General features: G+C 38.4%; 2 protein-coding genes across 2 annotated transcripts; both read left to right on the top strand.

Annotated features, from left to right (window-relative positions):
* Positions 1–2,666: 2,666 nt before the first annotated feature.
* On the top strand, positions 2,667–11,553 carry LOC149230554 (uncharacterized). The gene is made up of 5 exons (XM_089381344.1): positions 2,667–3,119; positions 3,495–3,727; positions 4,118–4,582; positions 11,182–11,400; positions 11,508–11,553. The coding sequence occupies exons 1-5, from the start codon at positions 2,667–2,669 to the stop codon at positions 11,551–11,553; spliced, it is 1,416 nt and encodes a 471-aa protein (XP_089237470.1).
* On the top strand, positions 10,824–15,141 carry LOC149230553 (PHD finger protein At1g33420-like). The gene is made up of 4 exons (XM_089376071.1): positions 10,824–10,965; positions 11,182–11,400; positions 13,356–13,961; positions 14,070–15,141. The coding sequence occupies exons 3-4, from the start codon at positions 13,651–13,653 to the stop codon at positions 14,944–14,946; spliced, it is 1,188 nt and encodes a 395-aa protein (XP_089232197.1). The 5' UTR covers positions 10,824–10,965; positions 11,182–11,400; positions 13,356–13,650; the 3' UTR covers positions 14,947–15,141.
* The last annotated feature ends 2,493 nt before the right edge of the window (positions 15,142–17,634 follow it).

The following is a 17,634-nucleotide window of genomic DNA, read 5'->3' as shown; positions in this document are numbered from 1 at the left end:
ATGGCGTGAAAGCCTTAAATAAACCTATCTAAACCCTAAGGGTTCACGCGAGATAGGCCAGCATGAAAGACTGTCTGAACAAGCGTAACCAAGGTTGAAATAAACTGTTCAAACCTGAGACAGGTAAACAACCATAAACCCTGCCTCAGCCTAGGGTCAAAGCAAACTGTAACTCAAACAGCTAATAACCTTAAAAGGTCAGTCAGACATACCTGTAAGTTCCGCCAAATCGCCCAATCCTTCTGCACATGGTCGGAGGAAACTGTGGAGGACCTGTACCAAAAACCCTCATGACCAGTATTCGGCCACAGTTAGAGATTGAGGTGACGAAATATTTACAAGTAACTGAGCTGACTGTAATATGAACATATAATGACTTCAGCAGTAACCTTACCTGAGCAGCGAGATGGGTATCGGGTAGTTGCAGAGAAGTCAGTGGGAGAAGAGTGAGAGCCGGTTGCAGCAATGTGTCGCAAATGACCCAGTCCGATGAACCCGGCGAATAAATATCGGTTGCCAAACCCTAGCTTAACCAGGACCGTCCGATGGGAAGGGTAGATCTCCATCGTTGATTTAGGCGGGAGGTCTGAGTGCGAAACCCAGTGTGGGTCAACCCTGTGCAGGTCACATGCTGTCACGTGATCTGAAGCCAGCTGGTCCGGGAAAGGGTGTGTTGGGCTGTCATTCCCATACCACCTGGCATAAAACATTAACGCCAAGCCGGATATGGTAGCCAACCATACAATGCATTAAGTTATATATGTTCAAAACATTAAATGATGTAAGTCCTCGTTTCGTAAATCTGGTCATGGTTAATATATTATATGTAAAAAAAAACTTGTTAACCTATGAACCGGTGTGAGCACATTCATATGTAGGTGAGTGTAAAGATATGAAATTAAGGGTTGTATTACCTAGTGAAAGTGAGGGGATGATGAGTGGACCCTCCTTTTACCAAATTTTTTTTTAATTCTATATTTTTATACTGAAGATCGTGACAATGTGGTATCAGAGCAGAGGTTTCAAAACTGTGGCCTCTGGAACAGCAAAGAGTATCTTATAAAGTATATACAAAGACAATGCAGCTAATTGACTTTCTTGTGTACCAATCAGGAGAACCATTCAGAGACAGTTACCTGCTAACAGTTAATAGTAAGATGGAAGAAATGCCGGGAGCTGGCGGCATCCCTCAAGAAAATGCAGGGATGTGGGTACAGCTTGGTGCTGAGACACACAGTACCAATCTGGCGATACTGCAAACTGTTCAGGAGCTGAAAGGTGAGATGGCGCGTCTACGAGAGGACAACGCGCGATTAACAATGGAACAAGAAAGAATACTGAAAAGCTTGTCAGATAAACAAAATCCACCCTTAGCTAGCCCTAGTGCAGAACAGCAAAGGGGCACTGAGGAACGGAACTACGCACCTGAGCTTTCAGAAGAACAGGAAGACCATTCTGATAATGTGCAAGAGCAGCAAACCTCCAAGCGTCAGAAAATGGAATTACAGGGTGAATTTCGAAAAATCAAACCTCCACTTTTCGATGGAGAGCAGGAAGAAGCAGCAGAAGCTTGGTTGATTAATATTAATAAATATTTCCAACTTTATGAATATGATCAAAACCTGAAGGCGCGGCTGGCTATTTTTCAGTTGCAAGGCAAAGCCACCTTGTGGTGGGAAGAGATTAAAATTGTGAAGGGAGTAAGTGAGCAAAGCATAACCTGGGAAAGATTTCAGAAATATTTTAAGGAGAGGTACTTAACTGAGCGCTTTTATGATGAGAAGGCGCGAGAATTCCATGACTTACGGCTAGGACAGCAGTCCATGGACGAATTCATAAATCGCTTCACTTCTCTGCTTCGTTATGTGCCATACATAAAAGAGGAGAAGGCCAAGGTGCAGAGGTTCGTGAGTAGCCTACCAGCTTATATAAGGGAACGGATTGAGTTTGACAATCCCCGAACTATGGATGAGGCAATTCGGAAGGCTAGAATTTGTTACCAGCAGAACAAACAAAAGGGAGAAGTTCCAAACAAGAAATGGAATGAAAGAAAAGGTAGCAGAAGTGCTGGAAACAACAAAGGCAGCCGTGGAAATGGTGGAAAAGGAGCTGGAAAGGGGCAGTTTAACAGAAGCACAAACAAGAGTACCTTCCGGGCTAAGCCAAGCGAGAGCAGGATCAGCGAACCACCTGCTAGATCGGAAGTTGAGGGAACCAGACCTCCAGTTCAGTGCTGGGTGTGTGAAGGACCGCACTACGCTAGAAATTGTCCACAGCGAAAAAGAACTGATCAAATATCCCAAGTCCATGAAGCCTCAACTGTTGGGGATGTGGCGCGCAGCGTACCAAGGATCAATGCAGCATTAGAGGACCGGCAGGCGGAATACCAACCTTCCATGGTGGAATTCGAAGGTAAGATTTCAAACCTTTCTGTAGCTGTACTTATTGATCCAGGAGCTACTTTGAGTTATGTTAGTCCAAAAGTAGTGGAACACTGTAAACTACCACCAGAAAAGTTTAAAAACCCATGGTTGGTCCAGTTAGCTACGGGAGCCAAAAGGCGGGTTTTAGCTAAAGTTAATAACTGTTCTTTCAGTATAGCTGGACAGCCCATAACGGCAGACCTGAATGTACTTCCGTTAGGCTCCTATGACATTCTTATTGGTATGGATTGGCTGGAAAAGCACTGGTCGTTGGTGAATTGCAAAACCAAGACCATATATTACAAAGATGAGTTGGGGCAGCAGCAGGAATTGCAGGGAATTAAGCATCCTGTTCAGATTCGACCTATCACTGCAACTCAGTTAGCTAAATGTATTAGAAAGAAATGTCAGATCTATGCCATACAAGTTGGTTATGCGAACCAGAAAGAGAAGATGTCTGCATTAGACGATATTCCAGTGGTACAGGAATTTACAGATGTATTCCCGGAAGAGGTACCGGGTTTGCCTCCAAGAAGGGACATAGACTTCACTATAGAGTTAATACCGGGGGCAGCACCAGTATCGCGGGCACCGTACCGGATGAGCATACCAGAGTTAACGGAGTTGAAAATGCAGCTCCAAGAACTGTTGGAGAAACAGTACATTCGACCCAGCGTGTCACCCTGGGGAGCTCCAGTGTTGTTCGTGAAGAAGAAGGATGGGACCCTTCGCATGTGCATAGATTACCGGCAGCTGAATAAGCTCACGGTCAAAAACAAGTACCCTTTACCCAGAATAGATGAACTCTTTGATCAAGTGAAAGGGGCAAAAGTGTTTTCCAAAATTGATCTGCGATCTGGTTATCATCAGATCAGGATTAAGGATGAGGACATTGCCAAAACTGCTTTCCGAACACGCTATGGGCACTACGAATTCGTAGTGCTACCTTTTGGTTTGACCAATGCACCTGCTACTTTTATGTGCATGATGAATAGCGTGTTTCACAAGTTTTTGGACAAGTTTGTACTGATATTCATTGACGACATATTGATATATTCTCGTTCCCAACAGGAACATGAGGAGCACCTTAGATTGGTGTTACAAACTCTTCGGGAGCATCAGCTATATGCTAAGTTTAGCAAATGCGATTTCTTCAAAGAAGAAATTCAGTATTTGGGCCACGTGATTACTAAAGAGGGAATTGCAGTTGACCCCGAGAAGATAAAATCTATCATGGAATGGCCTACACCCAAAGACGTTGCTGATATCAGATCCTTTATGGGGTTAGCTGGTTATTACCGGAGGTTTGTAGAAGGCTTTTCTAGGATAGCCTATCCTATCACCTCATTGCAAAAGAAAGGAAAGATATTTAGATGGACAGCAGAGTGTCAACAGAGTTTTGACCGCTTGAAGCACCTCCTCACCACTGCACCCATCTTGAGGATCGTTGATCCTAATAAGGATTACGTGGTGTGCACCGATGCAAGTAAGGAGGGCGTGGGAGGAGTACTAATGCAGGAAGGAAAAGTAATAGCATATGAATCAAGGAAACTAAAAGAACATGAGCAGAGATACTCTGCTTATGATTTAGAGTTAACTGCTGTGATTCACGCACTAAAAATGTGGCGACATTACCTTCTTGGGAAGAAATTTCTGTTGTTAACAGATCATCACAGTTTGACGCATTATTTCAGCCAACCTACCTTGAATGTGAGGCAAGGCCGTTGGGCAGATTTTCTAAGTGGGTTTGACTTTGAAATAAAGCATTTAAAGGGCAAAGAAAATCGGGTGGCAGATGCCTTAAGTCGAAAGGTTCATTGCTTATGTGAACTTTCAGCCAGCAGGTGGCGGAGTTCGCTGGTTGAACAAATAAAAACAGCAGCCAGTAACGACTCTGAATATCAGCATTTAAAACAGCAGGTACAGCAATCTGATAATGGAAAGTTACAGCAAGGGTACACATTAGATAATGCTGGATTGCTGTATTTTAACCAGAAAATGTATGTACCTGACTCAAATGACCTTAAGAAGCTGATTCTGGATGAGTTCCACATCAGCCACTACACTGGCCACCCAGGGTATCAAAAGATGGTCACGGCACTCAAGAAAGAATATTACTGGCCAGGAATGAAGAAGCAGGTAGTGGAATACCTGGCAAGGTGTTTGGAATGTCAGCAAATTAAGGCTGAACATCAACACCCAGCGGGACTGTTGCAGCCTTTACCGATTCCAGAATGGAAATGGGAAACCATTTCCATGGATTTTGTAACCGGGTTACCACGAACAAAGAAGGGCAATGATTCTATTATGGTCGTGGTTGATAAATTGAGTAAAGCAGCGCACTTCATACCTGTGCAGTCCACTTACAAGGCAGTACAAATCGCACATATCTTTATGCAAAATGTGTTCCGTTTGCATGGAATGCCAAAGGTGATCATCTCAGACCGTGATGTGAAATTCACTTCCACCTTTTGGAGAACATTGTTTGCCGAGTTGGGCACTCGGTTAAATTTTAGCACGACTTATCACCCACAGACCGATGGTCAAACTGAGCGAGTCAATCAGGTATTGGAAGACATGTTGAGGGCAAATGTGATGTTAAAACCTAGTCAATGGGAAGAGTATTTGCATCTGGTTGAATTTGCCTACAATAATGGGTATCATACCTCAACCCAGCTAAGTCCCTTTGAGGTCCTGTATGGGCGAAAGTGCCGCACACCCTCAAGTTGGGGTGGACTGGAGGATAAGCTGAGTTTGGGTCCGGAAATGTTAAAAGACATGGAAGATATGGTGAAGAGGGTGCGAGCAAATTTAAAGGCTGCACAAGACAGACAGAAAAGTTTCGCAGACAGGAAAAGAAGATTCACAGAGTACAATGTTGGTGACCATGTGTTTGTAAGGATTCAAACCAGAAGGAGCACACTGCAGTGGAGTGGGTGCACCAAGCTGGCTCCTCGATACTTTGGACCGTTTCAGATTTTAGCTAGAGTGGGGCCTGTAGCCTACCAACTTGCTTTGCCCAGTCATATTAAGATTCACAATGTGTTCCATGTTTCTGTCTTAAAGAAATATGTGTATGACCCTAAACATGTTATTCAATGGCAAGATGTGCGGGTAAGAATTGATCCGGTTGTTTCGATTATGCAGCTATATTCAATAGGAAATTGATTATGTACTGGTTGACTGCAGGTCGAACCAGAAGGCGAGGTCCTGGTCGAACCATAGAGCATTCTTGACCGGAGAGAAGTGCGGCTGCGGAAACGGGTTATTACCCAAATTAAGGTGCTGTGGCAGCACTATGGCCCTGAGGAGGCTACGTGGGAAGACGAGGAACCTTTCAGAAAGGCCTACCCGAATTTATTTAACGAGAATGGACATCGGGACGATGTCCAATCCCAGGGGGGGAAGATGTAATGACCCGGTAACTTGTAATTCTAGATAATTACTGTGGTGAAAACAATATGAGTGGTAATTTGTTATTATTAAAAGACATTGTTAATTTTGAAAGTGAATATAATAGACTATTTTGCACATGTGTATTGATGAAATGCTGGCAGCCTCCAAAAGGAGGATTTTCTATTAAAAGAAAATAAATCAGTTATGAAACTGAAAAGCAACTGCCTCTCACCCAAGGAAAAGTCCTGGGAGGAAAACCTCTGGGCTGTTGATGAACAGGCAGAGGAAAGATTCCAGAGAGAGAGAGCAGAGTGGAAAAAGTGGGTTAAGTCTGGTTGTGATCAGATAACCCAGCACAGTGGTGCATGAGTCTTGTTGAGGGCTGCAGGCCTGCAAGACGGCTCGGGGGGAGAATCCAGTGCAGTGGATCTCAAGGTTGGGAGGTTAAGAGCAAAAACTTTGCAGGTGACTGCTGACAGTAAGGACATCGATATCGGGAATAGCCAGGTATGCTCTTTCTGATCGAGTTAGTAGATAAAGAACAGGTACAGAAGAAATAGACAGGGTACAGAACTTGGTTTACTGTCTTAGTTACTTACTGTCTTTAATTACTATAGTATGTCAACTTGCTTAACACTTACAGTTCTGGAAACGTTTGTATATGTTAATAAGAAATGGCGGTCACCTCTGAACCTATACTAATAACTTAAGGAGGAACAATCATAATACGCTCCGAACAGAGGTAGTTTCTAGAGCTATTGAAGAGATAGGGAATGGTATAAATATCAGAGAAATAAAGTAAAGAACTGAAGTAATAGAATCAAGGCAAGATTAGTATTGCTCTGTAGGAAACCTGGTTACCTAATACGGATGACTTGCGCAGAACAGGTGCTCGCATGTAGCCCTGGCGTTATATAAAGACCGAAACACAAAATGCTGTATATATATAAAGACCTAAACGAAATGCTGTGTATATACAGACCGAAACAAAATGCTGTATATATAAAGACCGAAACGAAATGCTGTGTATATCAATGCCGAAATGGAATGTCATAAACATATATAATGGTCAAATAACGTGATGTATACATGTATATGTATATATGCCAAATGGCATGGCATAACACGAAGTTGAATAAACAGGAAATATTATACAAAGGGATACTATGTAGTAAAACGTCTACATGTAAACAATAACGCATAGTAGTGTGCAGATAAAAGTGCAATGTGTGACGAGTTACTGGAACTAGACCCAAATGAGGGTTTATGATAAGTTCATTGTGTTACCAGACCCGAGTAGGGTTATACTTCTGTATAACGGACCTGGTAGTAGCTAAGTGTAGCGAGACAAGAAAGGAACAAATACATTATTACAATATAAGCTAGCTATATCAACATGCAACCTGTACATTAAACATACTGTGACCGACATTCAAAGCCAATGTGATAACTGTTGCGAAAGAGGTAGGCGCTACGTTCATATACCGAGCGCAGGGCTACCTCGGTTCGCCTTAGGACATTTGCAAATTAAATTGAACTGCATAACTACATATGGAATCATTGGGAACAAACTGTAACGGTGCGCATCATGTAAACCCTTAAAGTTTCACAAATTTACTGGTAAACAGGGTTAGAAGAATACAGTTGAACAACCAGAACATCAATCTTTCCATGCGAATCGACTATGCCATAGCAGAACAAACACTTAGAATCATTGATGGATTTTTGAGTAACAGAAGCAAATATACATTAGAGAAAAGCTGCAAAATATTGTCATAGCCGTGAGAAGTCCGGCACGTAAGACGGTGGAAACCACAGAATGAAGAAACTGTTATATAGTAATAACTCGTGAAGAGCTTCCCAAAAATATTCATCCGGAGACATTTACAGCCGGAGATCCATGCCAAATAAATGTACAGTGATACAGTAGATGGCGTGAAAGCCTTAAATAAACCTATCTAAACCCTAAGGGTTCACGCGAGATAGGCCAGCATGAAAGACTGTCTGAACAAGCGTAACCAAGGTTGAAATAAACTGTTCAAACCTGAGACAGGTAAACAACCATAAACCCTGCCTCAGCCTGGGGTCAAAGCAAACTGTAACTCACACAGCTAATAACCTTAAAAGGTCAGTCAGACATACCTGCAAGTTCCGCCAAATCGCCCAATCCTTCTGCACATGGTCGGAGGAAACTGTGGAGGGCCTGTACAAAAACCCTCATGACAAGTATTCGGCCACAGTTAGAGATTGAGGTGACGAAATATTTACAAGTAACTGAGCTGACTGTAATATGAACATATAATGACTTCAGCAGTAACCTTACCTGAGCAGCGAGATGGGTATCGGGTAGTTGCAGAGAAGACAGTGGGAGAAGAGTGAGAGCCGGCTGCAGCAATGTGTTGCAAATGACCCAGTCCGATGAACCCGGCGAATAAATATCGGTTGCCAAACCCTAGCTTAACCAGGACCGTCCGATGGGAAGGGTAGATCTCCATCGTTGATTTAGGCGGGAGGTCTGAGCGCGAAACCCAGTGTGGGTCAACCCTGTGCAGGTCACATGCTGTCACGTGATCTGAAGCCAGCTGGTCCGGGAAAGGGTGTGTTGGGCTGTCATGCCCACACCACCTGGCATAAAACATTAACGCCAAGCCGAATATGGTAGCCAACCATACAATGCATTAAGTTATATATGTTCAAAACATTAAATGATGTAAGTCCTCGTTTCGTAAATCTGGTCATGGTTAATATATTATATGTAAAAAAAAACTTGTTAACCTATGAACCGGTGTGAGCACATTCATATGTAGGTGAGTGTAAAGATATGAAATTAAGGGTTGTATTACCTAGTGGAAGTGAGGGGATGATGAGTGGACCCTCCTTTTACCAATTTTTTTTTTAATTCTATATTTTTAGACTGAAGATCGTGACAGAAACTTGTCTATTTAAAAAACAAAAGCTACATATTACACTGATTTTTCCCCTCCTTATTTTCTTCATATTTTTCCCTTGCCTATTTTATTATTGAACAAACTTAGTTCAATCATTTTCCTCCTATGTTATGTATTTCGACAATTCAATTTAAGTCATGATGCAATATAAAAAATAAAACCCAAGGCAACAATACAATAAATAGATTTTCTCTTTTGTTTTTACAATTTTAATTTTAACTTAAAAAAATTAAATAAAATAATAATTTTTAGGAATCTTTTGCACTCATACGTAAGTCTTTGTGCAACTAATTTTTTTATTTTAATATAATAAACAATGTAAATTTTATATTAGATATTTTATTACATATGAATTCTTTGCAACACTAACTAGATACTTCATATTAATTTGATTTTTTTGACATAGAAATTCCACCATAGATTATTTATTTTCCATTGAATTAGGATGAGTATAAATTTAAAGTTAAATAAATAGTTTGTTACAATAATTAGCTTTTTAAAATTTTATTTATTTTATTTATATGGTATATATACATTATTTAATATAAAGATACTAGACATTGTAATTTCTCCTCTTTATTTGGTTCCATAAGCTAAATATGGAATAAAATGTGCACAAGCACATTTCAATAAACTCTTAACTTTTATAACAAACAATGATGTTGGGGCTAATGTTACATCCAAAATTATGTATGTACCCATCTCTATTTTGCTCCGAAGTTATTTAGTCCACTAATTACTTCAGTTATTTCCCTTCATTGTATCCAAACGTGTTTTATTATTAGATTTATGAATTTTTCCAAGCATTTAATAATTGCTATCAATTATTTTTTTCATAGGAGGTAGGTGCTAAGCAATAACGTTGCATCTTAAACTTGTTTAATTTGTTAATATATATTTTTTTTATTATGTTTCTTCCCCTTTCCAATTTGTTTCATATATTGTTTAACTTTCAATTTGTTTAGTTTTTTATTTATTCTTTCAATTTTTGTTAGATTTTTTTGTTTTTAAATTTTTTTTTTGAATTGTTCAATTATATATATATATATATATATACAATTTTCTTATTTCAATTTTTTTTCTTACCATTGTTTTAAATTTTTTTAACACTTTTTTAATTTTACTTAAAGTTTTATGTGAATAATCATTTTTGGAAATAAAAAACTTTAATTATTATCATATTTAGACATAAAATTCATTAAATTTTGATAAATTTTGCTATTTTTAAAATTTTTATGTTTAATTTTTTTTATAAAAAATTATTTTTTTAATTATATCTATATGCAAAATGTGTGTTTTTTTCTAACTGACATAAATATATAAAAAATGATAACTTTAAAAATTTTAATTTTATTATTTTTTAAAACTTTAAAGACAAAAATTTGAAAATTTCATTATGAAAAATACATTGCAAAAGAAAACAAAAGAATACAAATTTGAACAACAGCAACAGAGACTCATTTAAACTTGGGTATAAAGATTCAAGGTTTCAACACTGGAGGATGCAGATGTTGATGTCATACACAAACCCACTTTCCATATTGGACCCAGATTTAAATGTGTTTGTGCTACTGTATTAGATTCACAAGTTGCAAGTTATACTCCCATGGAATCTTGCGCATTTGCCCTGTTTTATATGCTTGTATGTACATGACCCAGGTCGATGGAATTTGTATCTGGACTTGTATAGTCTCCAACAGGTTGCTAGCTAATGTGGATCAAATCCAGTCAAAGAGTTCTTAACTTCTTCATGTATGCAAATTTATTATAGGTTTCCAAAGCTCTTTCTATTGTTATGTATTGACTTTGATTGGTAGAATAAAAACTCTGATCAGAGTTCTGGATTTCATGTTGAGATGTCTTCTTTGAGAGGCAAAGACACCCGGGAAAACGATTAAACTTGAAATCATCCCAGTCAAAGAGAATCTCTATTTGAGCGGCTCTGTTTCTGTGATTGTGGGTGACTTGAAGATGTATTTTGCATTTGTTCTTTGTTTTTCCTAAAAAAAAATTGGTATTAAAACTTGTAATACTTATCGCAATGCTGTCTAGCGAAATCGAAAGAAAGAAAATGGGATATTATATACATAGTTGGAGACTCGTGCAATCTTCTGTATTGCTTTCTCTCATGCTCTTTTTCAACTCTCCTGTTAGCGTGTACCTCTCTGTAGTTTTATACACCCAATAGATGCATAATTGTAAGTCCTGCAGTGTTCAGTGAATACTGTCTTCTCGTCAACTTCAGCTTTTAAAGCTCCGTTTGGTGGATCTGAAGCCTTTAGATAGCCCTGCCAGGCTCCACGATGATTTTAGTGATCTTGGTGTCATTTATATTAATTTTTAGATCAGTGAAAGGTGTTTTTATATTTTGTTTTGGTTGACTTCTAAGCTAAACTAGATTGGTGTGGTTTCAGATGCAAAGCATGTGAATTGGAGATAAACAGGGATACTGATTTGGAAGATGAAACTAAGTTCGATTTGGAAGATGAAAGGCACCTGCTACATGGCATAATACATGTAAATGGGTTTGGCCACTTGCTTCGTGTGAATGGACGGGAAGGTGGTTCACGGTATCTTTTTGGCTGTGATATTATGGGCCTATGGGACAGGATATGCATCATGCGAAAAGCCAGGTAAGCTTCAGTTTTATTTCAGCCTTTGAATACACAAAGGTTATGCATGCATGAACTATAATTTCCACAGAATACACAGAAATTAATACTCTGAGAAATTGAATCAGGTTAATTTCCGCAGAATACACAGAAATTAATACTCTGAGAAATTGAATCAGGTTAATATGGATTTGCATGGCTGGTTATGTGGTAACAACAATTAAGTAGGTGCTTTGAATGGATTGATACTCAATTTGAATGACGTCCAATTCTGGAATCCACTCAACTCACGATGTGCCTGGGGAATTGAATTAGTTTATGGTATTGTTGCCATGATATCTTTGAATGGCCGGGTTCGTTTATGACATGATCCTTTCTTATTAGGGTTCTCTATACTGGAACCTTCATGCTGTAAGGGCTCTGTGGGAGAAGAATGCAAAATATCCTTTCTTATTAGGGTTTTGTTACTGGAACCTTCATGCTGTAAGGGCACTATGGGAGAGAATACAAAATATCCTTTCTTATTAGGGTTCTGTATACTGGAACCTTCATGCTGTAAGGGCCATTTGGGAGAAGAACACAAAATATTTTGGACATCTGTCCACTTGTGTCTCCAGGCTTACCTTGCCTTAAGGAATTGTCTGGTAGAAGAACTGAGAGAATTTTCAATTTTGATTCAAAACCATTATCAATTTTCCTTTTGTAGAAGCAAAAGGAACTCTGTATTTCAAAAGGAACACTGAGTTCTTGCAAGTGCTATAGATGTGATTTCCTTAAAGGAAAGGTAGGGAAAACTGAGAGATTTTTCAATTTTGATTTAATATTAGATACCATTATCAATTTCCTTGTGTAGAAGCAAAAGGAACTTTGTATTTCGAAAAGGCGAGTTCTATAGAGTGATCTCCCAAAAGGAAAGGTGTATTCTGTCTAGACCGATAAATATGGACCACTTGAAGGTCTTGTGAAATAATATTTTGAAAACTGTAAAGAAAACACAAATGAGATGTTATATCATGATGAAGAACTTGGGAAAACTTCCTACATACCTGTTGGAATGTGCAAAAGTTCAGTGTACATTTTTCTCTTGAAGGAAAAAGTAGCATTTTATCGCTCAGAATCTTTATCATCTATGCGTGCTATATTGTGATTATGCAACCTGTTTAAAAATATGTTCAGCTGAATTATCCTAATCACTAATTTTACAATAACAAACTCCTTGTGAGTCCTAATGGCTATGTAAAGTTCTGGTGGAAATAGATGGTGGTGTGAAGTCCTTGTGATTACTTTTTTGATAATTTGTGATCATCAAACCCAAATGTACTGCTAACAAAAGATGTAGTGTACATATACTCGGTGGATGTTTGTTAAAATGCACTTATCTGTGACAAACTAAAATTGTGACCACACTTCTACAAATATGCAGCAATTGACCATGTTTGCTGGTTTATAACCTGCATAGGAGAGGCTAATACCTCGGGAATACTGACAGTAAAAAAGTTACAGGAGAGACCAACAATTGATTACCCAAAAAATGAAATTATGTTTTTTGTCACTTAAAAAAAATCTGCAAAGAATTTCTTCATAAGACTTCATAAGAATTGCACACTTTTCCTAAAAGATTCACTTGCTGTGAGAACCATTTTTTTCCATATTGAACTCAGAAAATAGCAAAGGCACTGTGCATGAAATTGGAATTTCTTCCTCGTATGTAGACATAAATCTCTATGGAATCATACAAAACACCTGTCATTAAATTGGAATTTCTTCCTCATATGTAGACATAAATATCTATGGAATCATACAAAACACCTGTCATTAAATTGGAATTTCTTCCTCATATGTAGATATAAATCTCTATGGAATCATACAAAACACCTGTCATTTTTCATTTTGCAAAATAGAGATTATGTTAAATTATGACCATCAATTTTGTTTTAATCGCTGACAATAAAATATTTCTAATTGTTGTTACACAGAAAAATTAGTGTCATGGATGTTTCAAAGAAATACGGGCTTGATTATTGACTTTTACATGCTGTGCAAAAAGGGCACCCCCGGTACGGTAACTGGGGCTATGAATTTGGGAGAGGAAGTTTTGGAACAACACATGAGACATACAAGAGAGCTCTTCAATGTCTATCAAAGCTCCGTTTGGATTTAGTTCTTTCAGGTGTGGGCGGATTTGACCAAGAGTTGAAGCAGATTGTATCATTTTACCGTTCCCTGTCTAAGAATCCCCTTGTAACAGTACAAGATTTGGTCTGTTTTATAATGCAATTGTTACACAAATTCCATAATCACACTGACACAAAATGTTCAGGGAACATCATGATCAACAAAGAATCCACTGAATCAAAGTGGGCACCCAAGGTGGTAGATGAGATTACAGCTGCCATGCTCAAGGTTCTACAAGTGGCAGATGGAACCATGTGGATAACATGGCATGATTTAAGAGGAGCCACATGCCATGGAAGAGATCCTCAGCTTTTAAACTATGCTCTGATGGGTTTAGAAGGAAAAACTATTGGAAAGCAGATTGTGCAGTGTCAGTGCAATTCTTTTACACGAACCCTTGAATACAGGTTTGTTGCATCTGTTGTTTTGTTCCTTGTTGGTCAATTTATTGTTCTTTCTAATCAATCTACTGTGCAATTTCAATATACTGACATTGTGTATCAATGTAAACACAGGCAGACAGACAGAAACAATGTATCCATTGACTTGAAGAGTGCTACTGATCCTAAACAACTCCAGGAAGCGCATGCCTTGGAAGACCTGAAGACACTCTATCATGCCCTGTTACATCCTCCATCACAACCTCCCCCTACCACTGATCATTCTCCATTGCATCATGTGCTTATTTCTGGCTCATTGCATTATGGACTAGAAGAGGAATTATGGTGTTATGGACTAAAAGAGCAATTACGGTGTTATGAGTTAAGAAAGCAACTCACTAATGCCTCGAGAAATTTAATGGACTGTAAACAGTTTATTAAAAATTATGAGGCAAAACACCGAATGATTACAGACAGTGAGAGCATAAGAGTGTTTGTTGTGGCAGAGATAATAAATGGAGCACAAAGTTTGCAGAAAACACCACCTGAATTACTAATCATGCCTAAAAATGCAACTATAGCAGATCTGAAGCAAGAAGCTGCTCAAGCTTTCAGAGATGTTTATATCTGTTTCAAAAGTGTTCATGTACAAAGTGTAAGAGAGCTACAAAATATCAAAGATTCGACTACCTTGATGCTACTCATAGGGCCAGAGAGTGTTGTCACTGTTCAAGGTCATTGCTATGGTGATATTTCCAAGTACAGGGCAGAGAGAGGCACTCAAGTATGGACTGTTAGTTGCCCATGTGGCACAAAGGAGGATGATGGAGAGAGAATGATTGCCTGTGATAACTGTGAGGTTTGGCAGCACACCAAATGTATTGGTATTTCAGATTCAGAGGATGTTCCGCCAGAATACATGTGTGAAGATTGTAATGATAATTCTTTAGAAGTTGATGTGGATTCTGATCATAGTTTGCCAGGTAGCTCATCTGTCTCAAGCTTTTACTGAGCTTCATTTTTTGTGCCTATAGAGGCTGTAAAGGATCAAAGAATCTGTCTATGAGGTTCTTGTTTGGCTATTTTGGAAAGCAAAATATACCCTTGTTCCAATGCTCATTTTTGTCAAAATGGCAGTATACTGTGGCTCAAAATATGAGTTTGTATCTTGCTTTGTTCAAAGTTGATAAGAGTTCCAATCTCTGGATTTTTGATGGCCATTCAGTGATTAATGTGGTAATATTAAATTTCAAAGAGAGTACATGAAAGTGTGCCATTTTTTTTAAATATTCAGTTTTCATTCCAACAGTCTTTTATCACTGGTACAATTAAAAAATCTACTATTCCATTATTTCCATCACATCATCAGAATAACTAAAACTGTAATAATTAGTTTGTAAGGAGTTTAAATCCGTTTGTACTAACCATTTCTTAATGATTAAAATAGATATAAATCGAAGTTGAGAATATTTAACTAGTCATTTGAGAGTATTTACATTCATTACTTTCCAAACCAGCAAAAATGCATTCCTATTATATAATAATAATACCTAAAAGGGACACGTGCAAAAACGTCAAAAAAATGGTAACACTGGTAGACAAAATGAAGGCCAAAACCTGAATTAAAAGAAGTTTTTGATGGCACAAGATCAAGATGATTTGGGTTTTTTCCTTTGCATGCCTTGGTCAAACACAGAAAAACCCTCTATATAGAGAAAGGACAATCAGGGTCATGGAATAAGGTGCAAGACGCCCAGGTTGGGTACTTTAAACATTTGTTAGATGCCAATAAGCTCAATGATGTGGATCTAATTAAAAATCGTCCTACATGGAGAAATCGACGATCTGGAGAAGATAGGGTGGATAGAAGGATTGATTTCTTTCTCATGGTGGAAGCACCCATGGAGAGGACTCCATTGTTTCGCTAATTGATACAAATGGGTGGGGAATCCGATCATCACCCCATATTCCTTGAACTATGAGGGCATAAGAACAAGCCTAGGAGCCCGCATAAATTCAATCCCTCTTGGTTAAAAGATGAGTCGTTTCGGGAGTTGGTATCTGAAAATTGGACTCACTTTGATCCAAACTAGGAAGGATCGAGGGCTGATCAATTTGCAGCGAATTTGAAGAAAATAAAAAAGGCTATTGTTCAATGGGCTTCTTTGAAAAATCAAAAGGACAAATAAACCCTTAGAACTATGGAGAGAAAGCTAGATAACTTGGAAGATTTTGAAGGGGGAGGATATAACTCTGAGGAAGTTAAGCAATCGGTCTTCTCCCTTGAAAAAGAAGGAGGATACTAGTTGACAGAGAATAAGTGTGGAGACAAAAGAGCCAGTGCATTTGGCTTCAAATTGGTGATGATAACACAAAATTATTCCAGAATTTCGCTAAGGGTTGAAAGGTACAAAACACTATATGGGAGTTGAAGAGGTAGCATTCTCCCTTTGGGGATTTAGCAAAGGTTGAGGTGATCACTTTAGTAATCTTTTCAAGGCCCCATGAGATGTGTCTATTGCATAGATAATTTGAACTACCTAAGCATTTCAGTGCTTTGTAGACCTTGGGGAAAATAGGGAACTTATGGTGTGAGTATCAAAGTCAGAGTTTCAAAAGGTTCTCCATGGGTTTCAAAAAGATAAAAGTCCAAGCCCAGATGGTTAAACAATGGAGTTTCTTTTGGGTTTCAATGAAATTCTAGGTGGTGACCTCCTTAGTTTTATTGAAGAATCCCGAACATTAAGGCAGATCCTCCCTTCCTTCAATTCCACATTTATTGCTTAAAATTGATGAGCCCCACTCCTTCAATGATTTTAGACCCATCTCTCTTTGTAATTGAATTTACAAAATCATTGCAAAATTTATCACGCACAGGTTGAAGCTGACCCTGTTTGACAATCATATTTCTAGTGAACAATTTTCCTTTTTGGAGGAAGCAATTGAGGTCACTCAGGAAATCCTTCACAATATGAAAACCTAGAAGAAAAATAGGATGATCATTAAGATCAATTTATCCAAAGCATAAGATTGAGTGAGTTGGTTTTATAATAGGCTTTTGTTCACATATTTGGGGTTTGAGTTGCCATTCATAAACTGGGTTATGAGCTGCTTATCATTTGTCTCATTTGCGATACTTATTAATGGTTTTGCAACTAGATTATTTCAAGTTCAAATGAGGCTCATGAAAGGCTTCCCTATTTCACCTCTGCTCTTTATGTTGGTTGTTGAGGGCGTGAGTAGGCTATTAATGGATGCAAAAATAAGGGGTGATTTGCATGGTGTTTGGGTAGTTATATACTTGACTATTACTCACTATTGTTTGTAGATGATGTCTTGTTATTATATGATGGCACTCGTAGAGATATGGCTACTATCAAGGAGATATTGAGCTTGTTCAAAAGGCAATAAGAATGATGGTAAATGAGCATAAATATTCCCTCTTGTCAATTGGTATGTCTAGGGAAGAAGTCTCATATGCATAAAATCAATTCCCATTCCAAACTCTCGACTTTGAAGTTGGTCTAGAGCATTTAGGTTTCTTTTTAAAACCAAATGATTACCGTAGAACTAATTGGAAGTGGCTTATTGTGAAGATTGAGAAAATAATTAAATCTCGGTGCTTCAGATGGTTGTCCAGAGCAGGTAGATTAGTTCTAATCAAGTAAATTCTAGAAGCTATTATGATATTTTGGATGTC

The sequence above is a fragment of the Pinus tabuliformis genome, chromosome J, assembly GCF_031772625.1.
Source record: "Pinus tabuliformis cultivar Carrire ecotype Pingquan chromosome J, CPIR1, whole genome shotgun sequence".
Taxonomy (NCBI): domain Eukaryota; kingdom Viridiplantae; phylum Streptophyta; class Pinopsida; order Pinales; family Pinaceae; genus Pinus; species Pinus tabuliformis.
The sequence above is the reverse complement of the archived record's forward strand: the minus strand, read 5'-3'. Positions and strand labels throughout refer to the sequence as shown.

Excerpts from the sequence above, each read along its gene's own strand:
- LOC149230554 (XM_089381344.1), top strand. The coding sequence starts at position 2,667 with ATGGATTGGCTGGAAAAGCACTGGTCGTTGGTGAATTGCAAAACCAAG. Across the intron at positions 3,120-3,494 it reads TGTCACCCTGGGGAGCTCCA|GAACATGAGGAGCACCTTAG; the intron begins GTGTTGTTCGTG and ends CGTTCCCAACAG. Across the intron at positions 4,583-11,181 it reads GTAGTGGAATACCTGGCAAG|ATGCAAAGCATGTGAATTGG; the intron begins GTGTTTGGAATG and ends GTGTGGTTTCAG.
- LOC149230553 (XM_089376071.1), top strand. The coding sequence starts at position 13,651 with ATGCAATTGTTACACAAATTCCATAATCACACTGACACAAAATGTTCA. Across the intron at positions 13,962-14,069 it reads ACACGAACCCTTGAATACAG|GCAGACAGACAGAAACAATG; the intron begins GTTTGTTGCATC and ends ATGTAAACACAG.